This window comes from Ranitomeya variabilis, chromosome 3 (assembly GCF_051348905.1).
Source record: "Ranitomeya variabilis isolate aRanVar5 chromosome 3, aRanVar5.hap1, whole genome shotgun sequence".
Classification (NCBI taxonomy): domain Eukaryota; kingdom Metazoa; phylum Chordata; class Amphibia; order Anura; family Dendrobatidae; genus Ranitomeya; species Ranitomeya variabilis.
The window spans coordinates 104,659,801-104,674,230 of NC_135234.1; the positions used below are offsets into that span (position 1 = coordinate 104,659,801).

Here is a 14,430-nt window from a genome sequence, read left to right on the forward strand (position 1 = left end):
CGTGATCCCAGTTCGGCAGCTTCCCTGAGAGAGAGAGTACTGACAGGAGCAGGAGCTCCTGGAAGGTAACCCAGCGTATGGGGAACCGTGCAGTCACCCATGGTAACTGGACGGAGTAAGGTTAGCATGATTAGAGACTGCAACCGTAATGTCGTATGTTGGTGCCTGTTGGGCTCCATGGACATTAATGAATGTATGGCGTGCGGCCACCCACGATAACTGGACACAGAGGTTCGGCGTGTTTAGTGACCGCATTTCAAAGCCGTATACTATGTTGTGAAGATTGATGTAAAGACTGTTTGCTTGTTGTTCATATTTCTGTGGCTTATGACTCCATAATAAACCACATGGACTGTTAAAGTGAAAACCCGTGCCTAAGTGCTTCAATCCCGTGCCAAGCGAGTGTCCCCCAATACACTCAGTAAGTGCAGTCTTACAGTATACATTAGATTTTTTTAATCTAGACCAGTGGCAACATCTTGTTGCACATTTTCAGGCTAGACACTCCAATTGTATAGAAAGAGCGAATGTCTGCTCGCTCTGCCAGAAGTCACATGTAGGTGAACATTAAACTACGCAGCTAAAACAGATCATTCGCACAACAAACTATTCCACAAAAACGATGCAAAGTTAACAATTTATAAAACGCCAACCTTGGTAAATGTCGTTGAACCTGAAGCCATAAGAATCTGCCGCACTCTGTTGTGAAACCTCTGCATGGATTCATCATCAACCCGCAAGAAACACTGGGCAGTGCGCTCTTTGGTCACCTACAAAGATTAAGTCAATAGCAACTTTATTCCTAGAAAAAAACCTCATAAGTCTCTTCATTTCTTTAAAAAAAAAAACCCAAAACACTATTCATACCTCATTCTGCAAATTCCAGACACCGTCCTTATGAGTGAATTCCTCATAACTTGTACGACACTTGGGGAGAATCCTGCACTCAAAGCCGCACATATTGAACAACAGATTGGGATTGTCTTTACTGTACACGGACACAAAACTGTTTTCCCACTGTACGGTTGTGACAGAACGAGGCAGGCGGTTTTTAATGTCCCAGAAAACAGCGCGACCACTAGAAGAAGAAACGTAAGGTTGAATGATTACATTGCAGGAAAAAAAAAAGTGGGTATAATCAAAGTACATAAAAACTTACAGATTGACATCGTGCTTCATGAGCCGCATCCTGGCATCTCGTGGCCAACATTTCTTATTATTGTAGCCCACAATGTTCTCGTTGTTGGGATCTGGATGCTCTGTAAGGTATCTCTGGATGAGATCTCTGGCCTCGTCAGCAGAAAACCTACGAGGGAAATACATGTTAGCGTCTTAATGAAGATTATCTAGTTCTTGCCAAAAATATTGGCCAACCTTCACACTTACCGGAAAAATATGTGAATGCGATCGATGTATCTGCAATACAAGCGAATAGGATGAGCGGCTTCTGTGGCCACATCTTGGAAGCTTAGGAAGTCGTTTGGCATCTGAGGTGGGCCAGCCATCTCGCTGGCTCTGTGCAAGCCCAGAACTAACAGGTCCATCACCAACCCGTAGTACTGCACAATGAAGGAAGCAAACTGCAAGCCACGAATGATGCCATACGAGTTTGTGTGATTCATGTCCTGCACAAAACAAACACTCGTGGTGAGAGCCCTTCAAATCCAAGATCATTATAAGAGGATACAGCATTGTGATCACAAATGTCCGCACATATCTGTTTCAGCACATGAAGGGAAATCCATACTTACTTTGTAATTTATCACCACGTTATTTTTTGCAGTCATGTAATCAGCAATGTTGTGATCCACAATGAGACGCAGGAGACGATTCAGCAGAGTCAAGTCGATCTTTTCATACATCTTCTCAAATCGTGACTCAAGCATCACATTGCATTCTCCTTCAGTGGTTTCCCACACATCCTGCAGGTTGTTGATACCTAAACAAAAAAAAATAAATATTAACATGATTTATGGGATTAAAAAAAACTGTACAGTTTATAATTAGTGTTGAGCGAACATGCTCGGATCAGGTTATTCGACCATGCTCAGGTGCTACCCAAGTGTCTTCGGCGTGCTTGAATAATATGCTTGAGTCCCCGCAGCTTCATGTTAGGCAATCCCTGCGTGTATTGCGGCTGTCTAAGACATGCAGCTGCGGGGACTAGAATATTTATCGAGCACACCCAAGACACTTGGATAGCACCCGAGCATGCTTTGAAAACCTTATCAGAGCATGTTCGCTCAACATTAATTATATATACATAAAAACTTTAGAACTCTAACACAAACTATCATTTTTCATACCTTGGCACCATTTGTACACAAGCAATGGAGGTGGCTCTGTGTCTGCAGGTTTGATCCAAGGAGGGAAAAGACGTCTTTTGTCAGCTTCGTACCACAAGTACTGATCCAGGTAAGCGTCTGTGATCTTCTCAAGGGGCTCCACATCATAAACTGGGACCAAGTGACTGTAAAGATCCATGAATTCAATCCCCACCTATAAAAGAACACAGAAAGGGTTAGGGTAAAGCCTGCACCAGTGTGAATTGGATAAAGAATGAAAGGGGATATTTAGTAGCGGATTGCGAGGTCACATCTAGAATATGGGATCCAGTTTTGGGCTCCACATTTTAAAAAGAAGATCTTGGGAAGTTCGCGTCAGGTCAAAGGCGGGCAACTAGATTATTACAAGGGATGAAAGGCCTCCCATATGATCAGAGGTTGGAAAAGTTTGGCTTGTCCAGCTTAGAAAAAAAAGACATCTCAATCGAGATGTGTGGTCAACACAAGGGACTGGCACATGACCTATTCTTTCCAAAGATCAGAGGGACATTCATTACATATGGAGGAAAGGAGATTCTGGCAGCTAAATAGGAAAGGGATATTTACAGTTAGAGCAGTCAGACTGTGGAATGCCACAAGAAATAGTAATATACAGTAACAGTTACTATATCGGCATTATAAAAGCGCTACTTTTCTCAACAAATGACACCATGGGTTATAAATAATCTAGAGAGAGGTTGAAAAAAGAACAAAAAACGACATGGGTCTATGTTACTATAAAAATTAAAAAGCGCTGATGCAATATTTAACCCTTCATGCAAGTAGTCATCTAATTGCCTGATGATACAGAACTGAACTTTACCTCCTTGAAGGCTCTTTGAGTGAGCAAGTGACGCTTTATCCTAGACAAGGCTTCATGAGGATTGTCGTAAGCTTGTTCGATTAAGCCCAGCTCTTCTCTCTGGGACTGATTTAGACGGGACTTCACACTAACATGAAAAAAAACACAACACAAGTATAACTCAAGAAAGAGCCATTACAAACCTTAAAATTAAGCAGATTTAAGCAATCACTATAGAGCCATTTTACCTGTACGCCTCCTTCAGTCTCTCCAGAGCAAGAATGAGAAGTTTGGTGTCATGCTTGTATGAAAGCGGAGGGAATGGAATAGGAGAAAACCTCCTGCTCTCCAGCCAGTGGACTGTGGTGGTGTACACAGCTACAGCCTCTTCTGCGGTGATGTATGGCCCATCCTGCAAAACAGGGCAAAGATTAGCACAGATACGACAAAAGTGATGAAACAAATATATTGGGGACAGGTGCTCACCTTCAGGTAGTTGTGCTGTCTCTCTTGCTCTGCTTTGAGATAAAGTCGTGTCAATCGGCCCAGATTCTTTTTGCAAACAGTTTTGTCCACAGTCGCACCGCGGCGAATGCGCTCTCGGTTGTAATGAGCAGTATTTGTCCACCAGTCGGCTTTAGCCTTCACGTAACGCAGAATCATATTCTCAATGGGTGTTGGAAGACCTGGCACCTAGAAGAAATAACACCAAAATAATTTAATTCAGAAACTAATAAAAAAAAAAGGTCATCAACACGCAAACAAATACATTTACAGGATTTTTATTTTTTTTTAATAAAAAAGGTAAAACAATTTTGCACTCACTTTCCAAGGAATGTTTGCCTTCCAGCATCTCCAGGCTTCACTCAAGTGCTGCAAGATGGTCCTCGCCTTGTTCTGCTTAATGCCTTCTGGCATCATGTCCAAGATGTCATGCATGACAGCAGCTCGGAGTTCAAGGTCAAAATGAGACTCTACTCTTTGTTTTGTCACAGTTTTTGCTACCCCTTTAGAATGACGACCTGAAGGAAAAGCATCACAAAACAGTCAATTAAAAAAAATAAAATAATAATCAAGACAATTGTTTCAATTCACTGATCACTGTCACCAGGATATATACCCTAATACTGACTGGGCACTTCAGATCATCAAGTCATAAACTAACTCCAGATCTTTGGACTCTAACCCAGGGGTGGGGAATCTTTTCTGCCAAGGGCCATTTAGATATTTATACCATCCTTCGGGGGCCGTAAAATTTGTGCGCTAACACTGCCCACCAAGTACCTCCTGACCAAGGGACTGGTGTCAAGACCTAAATGTTTCATTGCACGCACCTCAGCATTCAGCAATGAGCACTGCATGTGCGTGCTCACAGGGCCAGTGGCCGTCAAAATACAGCTGCCGGCCCAAGCACTGGGAATCTGCTTAGAGGCTGGATAAAAGGTCATCAAAGGCCGTAAACAGCCCGCGGGTCTGAGGTTCCCCACCCCTACTTTAACACATATACACACACACTATAATATATATATATATATATATATATATATATATATATATATATATATATATATATATATATATATATATATATATATATATATATATATATATATATATACATACATACATACATACATACATACACACACACACTCATATATATATATATATTTGTTTATTTATTTTTTTGACTCATCACTTGTGTCCTGCATACACACTCCAAAAGTAACATCAACCTAAATGCCAATTCCCATTAAGTAGGTATACAATATAGGAATGAGTGGACCAGTCTCTCTCACTCACTCCCAAAGTGTAAAATGGACTACCAGGAGAAGTCCGTGTTCGGAGTTCAGCATCGGAGACTAGGTGTCCGATACGAGCCCCGGACTTTACAGTTCAGGTTTACGCTACATACAAATAAATTACCATTCTCATGAAATCTTGCAGTTCTATTTGCCTGGTTAGACCACATTTATTACTATAATATTTTTCCCGCTACCCAACAGCATATAATAAAATTAAAAGTCACAAATACAAAGTAGGATAATGACTTACCCTCAAATTGTCTGGCCAGCAGATTTCCAAGCCACCTTTCCAGCAAAGGAGTGATCCCGCGCATGAAGAACAGCCAGACTCTCCAGCCTGCTGCCCAGAAGCCGCAACCAGGTCCTTTTCCAACAGGGCCCTAAACAGGACAAAGAAAAAGGTTTTTACATTGTGACACAGATAAAATATTTTTAGTAGAATTGTTATTAATGTGCAAAACTCACTGTATTGAATCTGTAGTAGATCAGATGTTTCAAGTCTTTGCACATTCGGATTTGTCTCATGAGTTTGTACTTGTATCTGTACATTCCCGTCAGCTGCCCGACATGAGCAAAGATGTACTGCAAACCGTCTGCTAGCTGTTAATGGAAAGAATATATTTAGTACATTTCTATTTCACCCATTTATCATAGGTAAGATGTCACAAGAAAATTGCTTGTTACAGTGCACTACTAATAATTACCTGGAAAGCGTCCACATTTCCCAACCTGTACTGCACATGGCTGTCTACAACCAGTTTGGTCAGACGCAAAACTTCTCGGCACAAGTGGAAAGCATTGCCAAACCGAGATTTCTTACGTTCCTAGATGGAAAAAAATGCAAACAATCACTAATTGTTTTAAGAAGTAAATGTACCTTCCAGAATAAATTATCTTGGGTGCAAATGAGGAATAACACCATTTCTGGCCATTTTATGACTAGTATTCTGCATTTTCACCAGTTTTTCCCTTTGTGGGCCCTTCTCTCTTTATTTACAATCAACTCTGAGCTGGTGGGAACAGGTTAACTGTTGTGATCACTCCCATACACAGCCATGAAGGATTCCTGCTATTCATTCCTTTTTTAGCACACAGAAAAGCAACAGTGGCACGGAGGACATAATACTGCAATCCTCAACTGTCTGGATGTGAATCATGGCTCTAATGGGAGTTAAGACGTGTCTGAAAGCTCAGTATCCTTTTTCTCTGTCTCCCTGTGCATGTTTCCTCCCCTCACCTTAGAGTATAGTGGGCTGTGTGCCATAACACTCCATGAAGCTAGAAGACCACCTTGTCAGAGCAAAATGGATTTGAGCAGCTTTTTTTTTTTTTTCAGTGTGGATGACAAGATCATGAGGCAGAGGCTAGATTAAGAGGTGGCGAATGAAGCAGATTTCTCTGATAACATATTAGTGTCTGTACTATTGATTTCTGCAAAGTTTATTTAAAGCACGAATGCATTTTTTAAAATTGTCTCTGAACTTGACTTTAAAGCCCTTTCATTCAAGCAATAAAATACCTAAAATAAAAGTTATTTTCTAGAAATATAGAAAACAGGGACTTTCAGTAAGTTAATTAATAAGCTGTGAATAGTTGGAGGTCATCAGATCTAACATTTATGGACCAGCAGTGGGTAATATTAGGAATAATTTGCACACAGTTTATGTTGCATATAAGTTAGGCTTTCAGAATTAGTACGCTCATCAGGTGATAAGTAAGGAGACGCTACCTTTGTGGTCAGTGTTTTCACAGGTTTCAGATTGAAGTTATAGTCCAAATGAAGATAATTAAGGTTCTTTCTGTGAATCAACAGGTTTAACATGTTGTAGCCCTGCCGGCACACCTGTAGCCCCACTTCAACCCAGTCAAGCTTTGTGGACTGGAAGAACTTTGTGGCTTTGAATGAGCGGAAAAGATATCTGAGAAAAAAAAAAATTGTAATATTAATAAATAATGCAGTTTAAGTAAGAAATAAAAATCAATTAACTAAAACCGGTTTGCATACCTCTTCTTCTGTGCTTTGGGTGGTCTGTGTTTGAGAGCGTTGAGAACATAATACTTCAGAAGTTTTTGGTAAGACACTCTGACCTTGACTGGCTGACCTGCAGGGCAATGCTCACGATACCTGAGGATAAATACATTATTAAATTACATGTATAGAGTACAACCTTTTTGCTTTCTAGAAGACTTACAGCACTTACCAATTCTTTACAAGTGGTATGTCAACAGCCCGCCGAGTTCGACCAGACCGGAGATTGAATGGACGAGGAGCCCAAAGTAATGCAATGCCATTGGCGGTGTTGTCTGTATACAGAGGTGTTTCCTTGAGGAAGGGCTCAACATATTCTGGCAACTCAAACTCTTCATCATCATCTGGTAAGGGCTCTTGACTCTGAGAAGACAAAGATAAGAAACCGCTCAGTCCATATGGCATTATAAGAAATGGTGACAGAAAGCTATAGGAAAAAAAAACAAGAAAAAAAAGTTATAATTGTCCTTTAAAAAATACATATATATACATTTTCACTGCATTTTTTCCTCATATAAATTGACATCTCTTCTTGCCTCTGCACCACTGAATCTGGAACAGTTTTTCGGCTGTGCCCTTGCATTGTAATGTTATGTCCTCTGATAATAATGCAGCACATTTTTCCTGTACGGCATCAAACTTGTGGGTGTTTATTTTTCCTCCTGTTTGAGGTTGGCCAATCAAAACTCAACCACGCCCACAGAGTTCTATGGTATACGCCCAGTTTTTGGGAGGAAAAATTTGCATCTACAGTATATTTCCAGGGAAGGTGCATAATTTTGAAACGAAGGGGCACAAAAGAAAAACTGTTCCAAAAACAGGGGAGCAGCAGCAACTGGGTTTAAATTAAAAGCCCAGTGAAAAGTTCTCATTTAATAAGATCAAATGCCAAACTGAAGTGCAATATTTGGGAGCTGCAGCGCAAGCCAATGGTAAAGAAAAAATGTTTTTATAAACGAAAAAAAATGGTGACATGATTACTATTAGTGAGAACACAAGTTCACAGAAATGACAGATTCTACAACATTTGAGGTTGCGTACCTTTACAGAGTGTCTGTGTGATATAGGATTAATGAGGGGATCGAAATAAAACGCTGGAAGGTCAGGATCCTCCGTTTTAATGAACACCACATTTGGAGTGTGGTACCTGTAAGATACCAAAGAACACGGTCAGCAGCAAGTTTCTTGCAGATGTGGTTAAGCTTCACATAGGAGGTGGCTGGTATCTTACCAAGTCAAGTGCACATGATGGGGCAGATTGTTGTACAGATAGGGGAATGCAATCTTGTACTCTGTGCGGATAGGCTGGCGAATAATGATTTTATTGATGTCATTGAATTCATTCCAGTCTTCATCCCTAAAGATAAATAAAAAAAGGGTCAATTACGTAGAAATCAGTATATTAAGTCACAAAACCACAGCGGTAAACAAGCCTTCTCTTACTGTAAGTTAATGTCCCGAACCAAAGGCTCAAATTTGGGACCACCAGGAATCGCCATATTCAAAGCCTTCGATGTGAAGAAGGCTTTCAAGTCAAACAAATAAAAGTAGTTATCATCCACTAGATCCGTAAGCAGCTGATTGGCCAGCCGGTACAATGTAGACATCATCGGAAGAGTGAACTGCCAGCGCTGGTATGTTGTACCATTTACATATCTGTAAGGAAAACCCAATAATAAGATGGCTGAACATTAGGCCTCAAGTAACAGCACATACTCTAGAAGAGGACACTTAATAATACGCTTACTTTCTGTTGTCTCTAAGTGGCTGGTGATCATAGAACCAGTCCATGACCGGAGCGTCCTCCTCATTGTCCAGCTCTAGTTGAATGGCTTCCAGGGGCTCAACATCAAGGATGTTATCAGCGTAATCCAGAGGGGGCTCCTCATCATCAAAAGGAGGGAATCTCATCCTCTTAAAGTGTCGTCGGTCTCGCTTTTCTCTTCTCATCATAATCCACATTGACCTGAGAGAAAACATCAAAGAAAAATGCAACAAGACTACAAAAGGTGTAAACTAACTTCAGTGATTTGCTTCTAGCAATAGGTGGCGGTATAAGCTCATGGACAATGACATTCATCATCTAATGACACGTCTTCCACCTGAAATCGGGTTGTCATGCCTCAGTAGAAAAGTCTGAAGACACACACTCACTATTCATTCCAGCGATAAGGGAAAATAATATTAAAACTTCACATTTACTGAAGTTTGTAAAAAAAAAAAAAAAAAGAAAATACGACTTGGATGTCCATTTAGCGGGATCTTAAAGAGGTCTGACCACTGTCAGGGACATCATTGTGACTGATCCACAAAATGATGGTTTTTTATTTGAATTGTGTATGTACATTACATTACCTGTCTTTGATCAGTTACTACTATAAGTAGGGATGAGCGAATAGCTTCGGATAAGTCCTTATCCAAATAGCTATGGCGCTTACCGAATAGCTGCATCAGGAACCTGGATACCTGGAGCGCTCCCGATAATCAGCTGTTCGATGCCACAGCTGCATGTGTCGTGACTGTGTGACAGTCACAGTACATGCATGGAGAGAGCTTGTGTGTTGTGACAGTCACAGTACATGCATGGAGAGAGCTTGTGTGTTGTGACAGTCACAGTACATGCATGGAGTGAGCTTGTGTGTTGTGACAGTCACAGTACATGCATGGAGTGAGCTTGTGTGTTGTGACAGTCACAGTACATGCATGGAGTGAGCTTGTATGTTGTGACAGTCACAGTACATTCATGGAGAGCCTGTGTGTTGTGACTGTCACAACACCGCGACACATGCAGCTGCAGAGCCGAACAGCTGATTATCGGGAGCGCTCCAGGTATCCAGGTTCCCGATGCAGCTATTCGGTAAGCGCTATAGCTATTCAGATAAGGACTTATCCGAAGCTATTCACTCATCCCTAACTATAAAGGTTACATAACCTGATGAGAAGACTTTTACATTTACACTGTTCTTTGGATATCAGCACCCTTCTTCTAAGGGATGATCACTATGGGGGTTTATTCATCTGCTATTCGAACTAATTGCAGCTTTGATTTTATTTGTTAATTCAGTAAAGTTTCATGTTATTGCACTTCTCACTAATTGCCAATCAGCAAATATCCCAACATCAAACCCAGAAAGTCAATCAATGCAGCGATGATCCCATAAGACAAGTACCAGAAAATACAGGAGCCTATGAACTGGCCTACATGTCTCGGCAGGTTATGTCTGAACAACAGGTTCTTGATCACATTTAAATGTCCATACTGATTATTATACATCATTACTCGTGATTATCGGAGCACGTGCTCCGATAAGGTGTAATCCAAGTAACTCGGGTTTGCTCGAATAATATGTTTGAGTCCCGGCGGCTACATGACTTGCGGCTGTTAAAACAGACGCAACACATGCAGGGGGATTGCCTGTTTGTTTCTAACAGCCGCAAACCATGCAGCCGCGGGGACTTGAACATGTTATTCTTGAGCATGTGAAGATACTCACATAACACATTATCCGAGCACCTTCACTCATCGCTAATCATTACCAAACACACAAACCTCCAAGCTCTTACCCCCATTGTGCTATGTAGACCGGCTCAATAACCCAGGGAATCTCATTGACAAATGAAATGGCTCCTGTGATATGGTACAGCACTGGCACATCTCTGATCTGCTCCCATGGCATGGGCATATTCTCCAGCAGTTTCAGCACGGCATGAGGCATGTACTTCAAAGCTCTGGAAACAAAGACATAGTATTTTCTTGTCATGTAATTCAAGTGATGGAATTCTATTTAATTTTGTATTTATCCACATACTCTCCATGCATCAACCCTTTTATGGCCACTTACCCAAGATAGACTCTCTTATCATGCCGGAACTTTCTGTTGGTCATGTCTCCGTGGTCGCGGATGATTTTACGGACATGTTCGGGTGGCATGTCCTCCTTCTGAGCATCCACAAAGCCAAATTTTCTTTTTTCTGCATAACGCTTGGCCTGTAACTGCTGCCATTTCCGGGCTAAAAAATGTAATTGAAGATAAATGATTTTGGGGTTTCCACACCTTCTCTTTTACACCAATAGATCCATATGTCTGGTTCACTGCTAATGCTTTACTGCTCACCCTTCTCCTGCAACTTCTCCTCAGACATGTAATCAGGTGCTACAGGTGGGATTCCAGGAATTGGGGGTAGCCCCGGCCTATAGGGAAACACCCCAGCCATGGTGTGTCAAACTGAAAAAAAAAGAAAAAAAATGACAGGTCCAATGAATAAAAACAAAAAACAACATACAAAGAGTAAATAGATGACACCCTAGCGCAAAGCCATCACCTACGAAAGCAGAGTCTAACTTCTTGAAAACCCACCAACTTTGAGCATGGAGAGATCACAGTGCTAATTTAGCATTGCGTCGTCCTCATGGTGCTACCCAGATCTGCAGAAAAATTAGCTCAATTCACTTAATTAGGGCAGCAGTAATGCAGATCAATAGCAATGCCCCTGTGCAAAGCTATTAAGGTGACTAAAGGGACGCTATCATCAGAAAATTCCAAATATAAAAAAGCTTTTAAACAGGAAAACTTAGACAAAAATGAGACAAGTTTTAAAATGAATGTGCTCTATGGGTCAGTACACGACTCTATGAGCGATAGGTGGCATCTCAGGACATAGACTGATCTCATGCACTTTGCAGCCCCTATATTTTCAGATGATCGGTTACACTGTAAAACTTTGCATCAGTCCTACACATTTATAACATACATGGTGATAAAGTTCTTTGAAACGGAGAAGATTGTACCTGCCTTCTTCCTCCTGTCCCTCTGCCCCATTAATGCTTATCACTGGCCATGTCCGTCATTCCTTCTTCCTCCTGTCCCTCTGCCCCAGTAATGTTTATCGCTGGCCATCTCTTCTTCTCCTCTGCCCCATTAATGCTTAACACTGGCCATGTCCGCCATTCCTTCTTCCTCCTCTGCCCCATTAAGGCTTATCACTGGCCATGTCCGCCATTCCTTCTTCCTCCTGTCCCTCTGCCCCATTAATGCTCATCACTGGCCAAGTCCGCCATTCCTTCTTCCTCCTGTCCCTCTGCCCCAGTAATGTTTATCGCTGGCCATCTCTTCTTCTCCTCTGCCCCATTAATGCTTATCGCTGGCCATGTCCGTCATTCCTTCTTCCTCCTCTGCCCCAGTAATGTTTATCGCTGGCCATGTCCACCATTCCTTCTTCCTCCTCTGCCCCATTAATGCTTATCGCTGGCCATGTCCACCATTCCTTCTTCCTCCTCTGCCCCATTAATGCTTATCGCTGGCCATGTCCACCATTCCTTCTTCCTCCTCTGCCCCAGTAATGTTTTCCCTGGCCATGTCCACCATTCCTCCTGTCCCTCTGCCCCAGTAATGCTTATCACTGGCCATGTCCGCCATTCCTTCTTCCTCCTCTGCCCCAGTAATGTTTTCCCTGGCCATGTCCGCCATTCCTCCTGTCCCTCTGCCCCAGTAATGCTTATCACTGGCCATGTCCGCCATTCCTTCTTCCTCCTCTGCCCCAGTAATGTTTTCCCTGGCCATGTCCGCCATTCCTCCTGTCCCTCTGCCCCAGTAATGCTTATCACTGGCCATGTCCGCCATTCCTTCTTCCTCCTCTGCCCCAGTAATGTTTTCCCTGGCCATGTCCACCATTCCTTCTTCCTCCTGTCCCTCTGCCCCATTCAATAGAATTAAGCTGCACTGCAATGTTCTCTGCAGGAGATCATTATTGTGCAGGAAAAAGGCAGAGAGGGGCTGCAGTCCGGGGAAGGGCAGGAAACAAGCTATGGCACCTCCTGACCTGCCGCCAGCACCCCGGCTATAAGAGCACAGCACGCTACTAACACGGAACACCGCTCTCGCTCCTAGTGATCCAGGACACAGGTCCCCACCGCGTCAGGTCCAGGAGCTTCTCCCGCACATTAGGCCTGAAGCCTCTGCCCACACATGTCCAGGATCCAACATGGCCGCAGGTGACACATCATACAGACGTAACCTGCAGCGCTCCCTGCGGTACGAACCTGCTCGTCCGCCTCCTCTCCTCCTTATCGGTCAGATCCGCAACCCGAACAACTACGATGGCGGATTATCGCAGCGCACACGATTCGGACGGTGACCCGGATGTAGAAAGATGCAACAAGCGTCAGCACACAGAGCTCTGCACCAATAGGATGACGGCGCGGCTGCGAACCCGGAAGTGATAACATCGGAAGGAGGCGGTGTCGTGTGTGCCAGCAGGGTAGATAGAGTGCGCCTAGTCGTGCTTGTCTGGCCTGGCGGTCACAGTCGGCGATGTTGTGCCGGTTGGCAGGGTCCGTGCTCTCCCCGTTATTAACCCTTTCACGGGCACAATCGTGTTCTTTTTATTTTTTCCTTTCAAACAAATGTTATTTTCTCACCCTCACTGCCGCATGAGGGGTATTTTTTGTGGGACGACTTGTTTTTAATGACACCATTCATTTTACCATATAATGTGCTGAAAAATGGGAACAAATCCAAATAAGAGGAATTGAACAAAAAGAGAAACTATTTTGCTATTGTTCTTTGGTTCCTTTGTAAGGAGGTGATTGTGTGGTAGAAATGATCAGTACCCCTGATTGTCCGGGCCAGAGCGATGGTGGCGATGCCAAACATATAGGGGTTTGTTGTATTTGTGGCTTAAAGACATTGAGCTTTGTTAAAAAAAAATACCCAGGTTTGTGCCTCCGGCCTCAGCCTGCGATTTGCTTTCTCAACGCTGCCTGAACGGGGACTTGTTACTTGTTGGTGCGTCCAGAGCCGCCGTCTACCTGCTGCCACCCCGACCTCGTATTTACTGCTTTGTATTGTCATTATTACTGAGGTGAAACGACCAAAAGAAAAGCCGCAGCTCTGGTGTTTGTGGCCTTTTCTGTTTGTTCACCTCATAGGTAATCATTTTTTTTATAGTTTGATTATTTGGGCTTGGATGACCTCGGAGACAGAGCTGTGGAGTCGGTAAGCCAAACCTTCGGCTACAGGACCCCGACCCCACAGCAGTGGTCATTACTGAGCATGTACATAAAGTGCAGCACAGATTCATCTCATCTATGACCCCACAGCCCTGATCACTACTGAGCATGTGCAGAAGGTGCAGCACAGATTCATCTCATCTACGACCCCACTGCCCTGATCACTACTGAGCATGTACATAAAGTGCAGCACAGATTCATCTCATCTACGACCCCACAGCACTGGTCACTACTGAGCATGTACATAAAGTGCAGCACAGATTCATCTCATCTACGACCACACAGCACTGGTCACTACTGAGCATGTACATAAAGTGCAGCACATTCATCTCATCTACGACCTCACAGCACTGGTCACTACTGAGCATGTGCATAAAGTGCAGCACAGATTCATCTCATCTATGACCCCGCAGCACTGGTCACTACTGAGCATGTACATAAAGTGCAGCACAGATTCATCT

At 43.0% G+C, this 14,430-nt stretch overlaps 1 protein-coding gene across 1 annotated transcript in view; it reads right to left on the reverse strand.

Moving 5' to 3' along the window:
- The window catches only part of PRPF8 (pre-mRNA processing factor 8), a 29,820-nt gene extending 16,687 nt beyond the window's left edge, over positions 1–13,133 (reverse strand). The window contains exons 1-24 of the mRNA XM_077294465.1: positions 13,001–13,133; positions 11,076–11,186; positions 10,803–10,971; positions 10,525–10,689; positions 8,708–8,926; positions 8,404–8,616; positions 8,192–8,317; positions 8,002–8,107; positions 7,133–7,323; positions 6,937–7,056; positions 6,661–6,850; positions 5,636–5,755; positions 5,397–5,531; positions 5,182–5,311; positions 3,952–4,148; positions 3,613–3,819; positions 3,375–3,538; positions 3,148–3,274; positions 2,307–2,499; positions 1,752–1,939; positions 1,387–1,625; positions 1,160–1,306; positions 868–1,078; positions 654–770 (exon numbers count right to left, since the gene is read on the reverse strand). Of these exons, the coding sequence (XP_077150580.1) occupies positions 654–770; positions 868–1,078; positions 1,160–1,306; positions 1,387–1,625; positions 1,752–1,939; positions 2,307–2,499; positions 3,148–3,274; positions 3,375–3,538; positions 3,613–3,819; positions 3,952–4,148; positions 5,182–5,311; positions 5,397–5,531; positions 5,636–5,755; positions 6,661–6,850; positions 6,937–7,056; positions 7,133–7,323; positions 8,002–8,107; positions 8,192–8,317; positions 8,404–8,616; positions 8,708–8,926; positions 10,525–10,689; positions 10,803–10,971; positions 11,076–11,175 (3,774 nt within the window). The 5' untranslated portion in view covers positions 11,176–11,186; positions 13,001–13,133. The remainder of the gene's footprint in view (positions 1–653; positions 771–867; positions 1,079–1,159; positions 1,307–1,386; positions 1,626–1,751; positions 1,940–2,306; positions 2,500–3,147; positions 3,275–3,374; positions 3,539–3,612; positions 3,820–3,951; positions 4,149–5,181; positions 5,312–5,396; positions 5,532–5,635; positions 5,756–6,660; positions 6,851–6,936; positions 7,057–7,132; positions 7,324–8,001; positions 8,108–8,191; positions 8,318–8,403; positions 8,617–8,707; positions 8,927–10,524; positions 10,690–10,802; positions 10,972–11,075; positions 11,187–13,000) is intronic.
- Between the last annotated feature and the right edge of the window lie 1,297 nt (positions 13,134–14,430).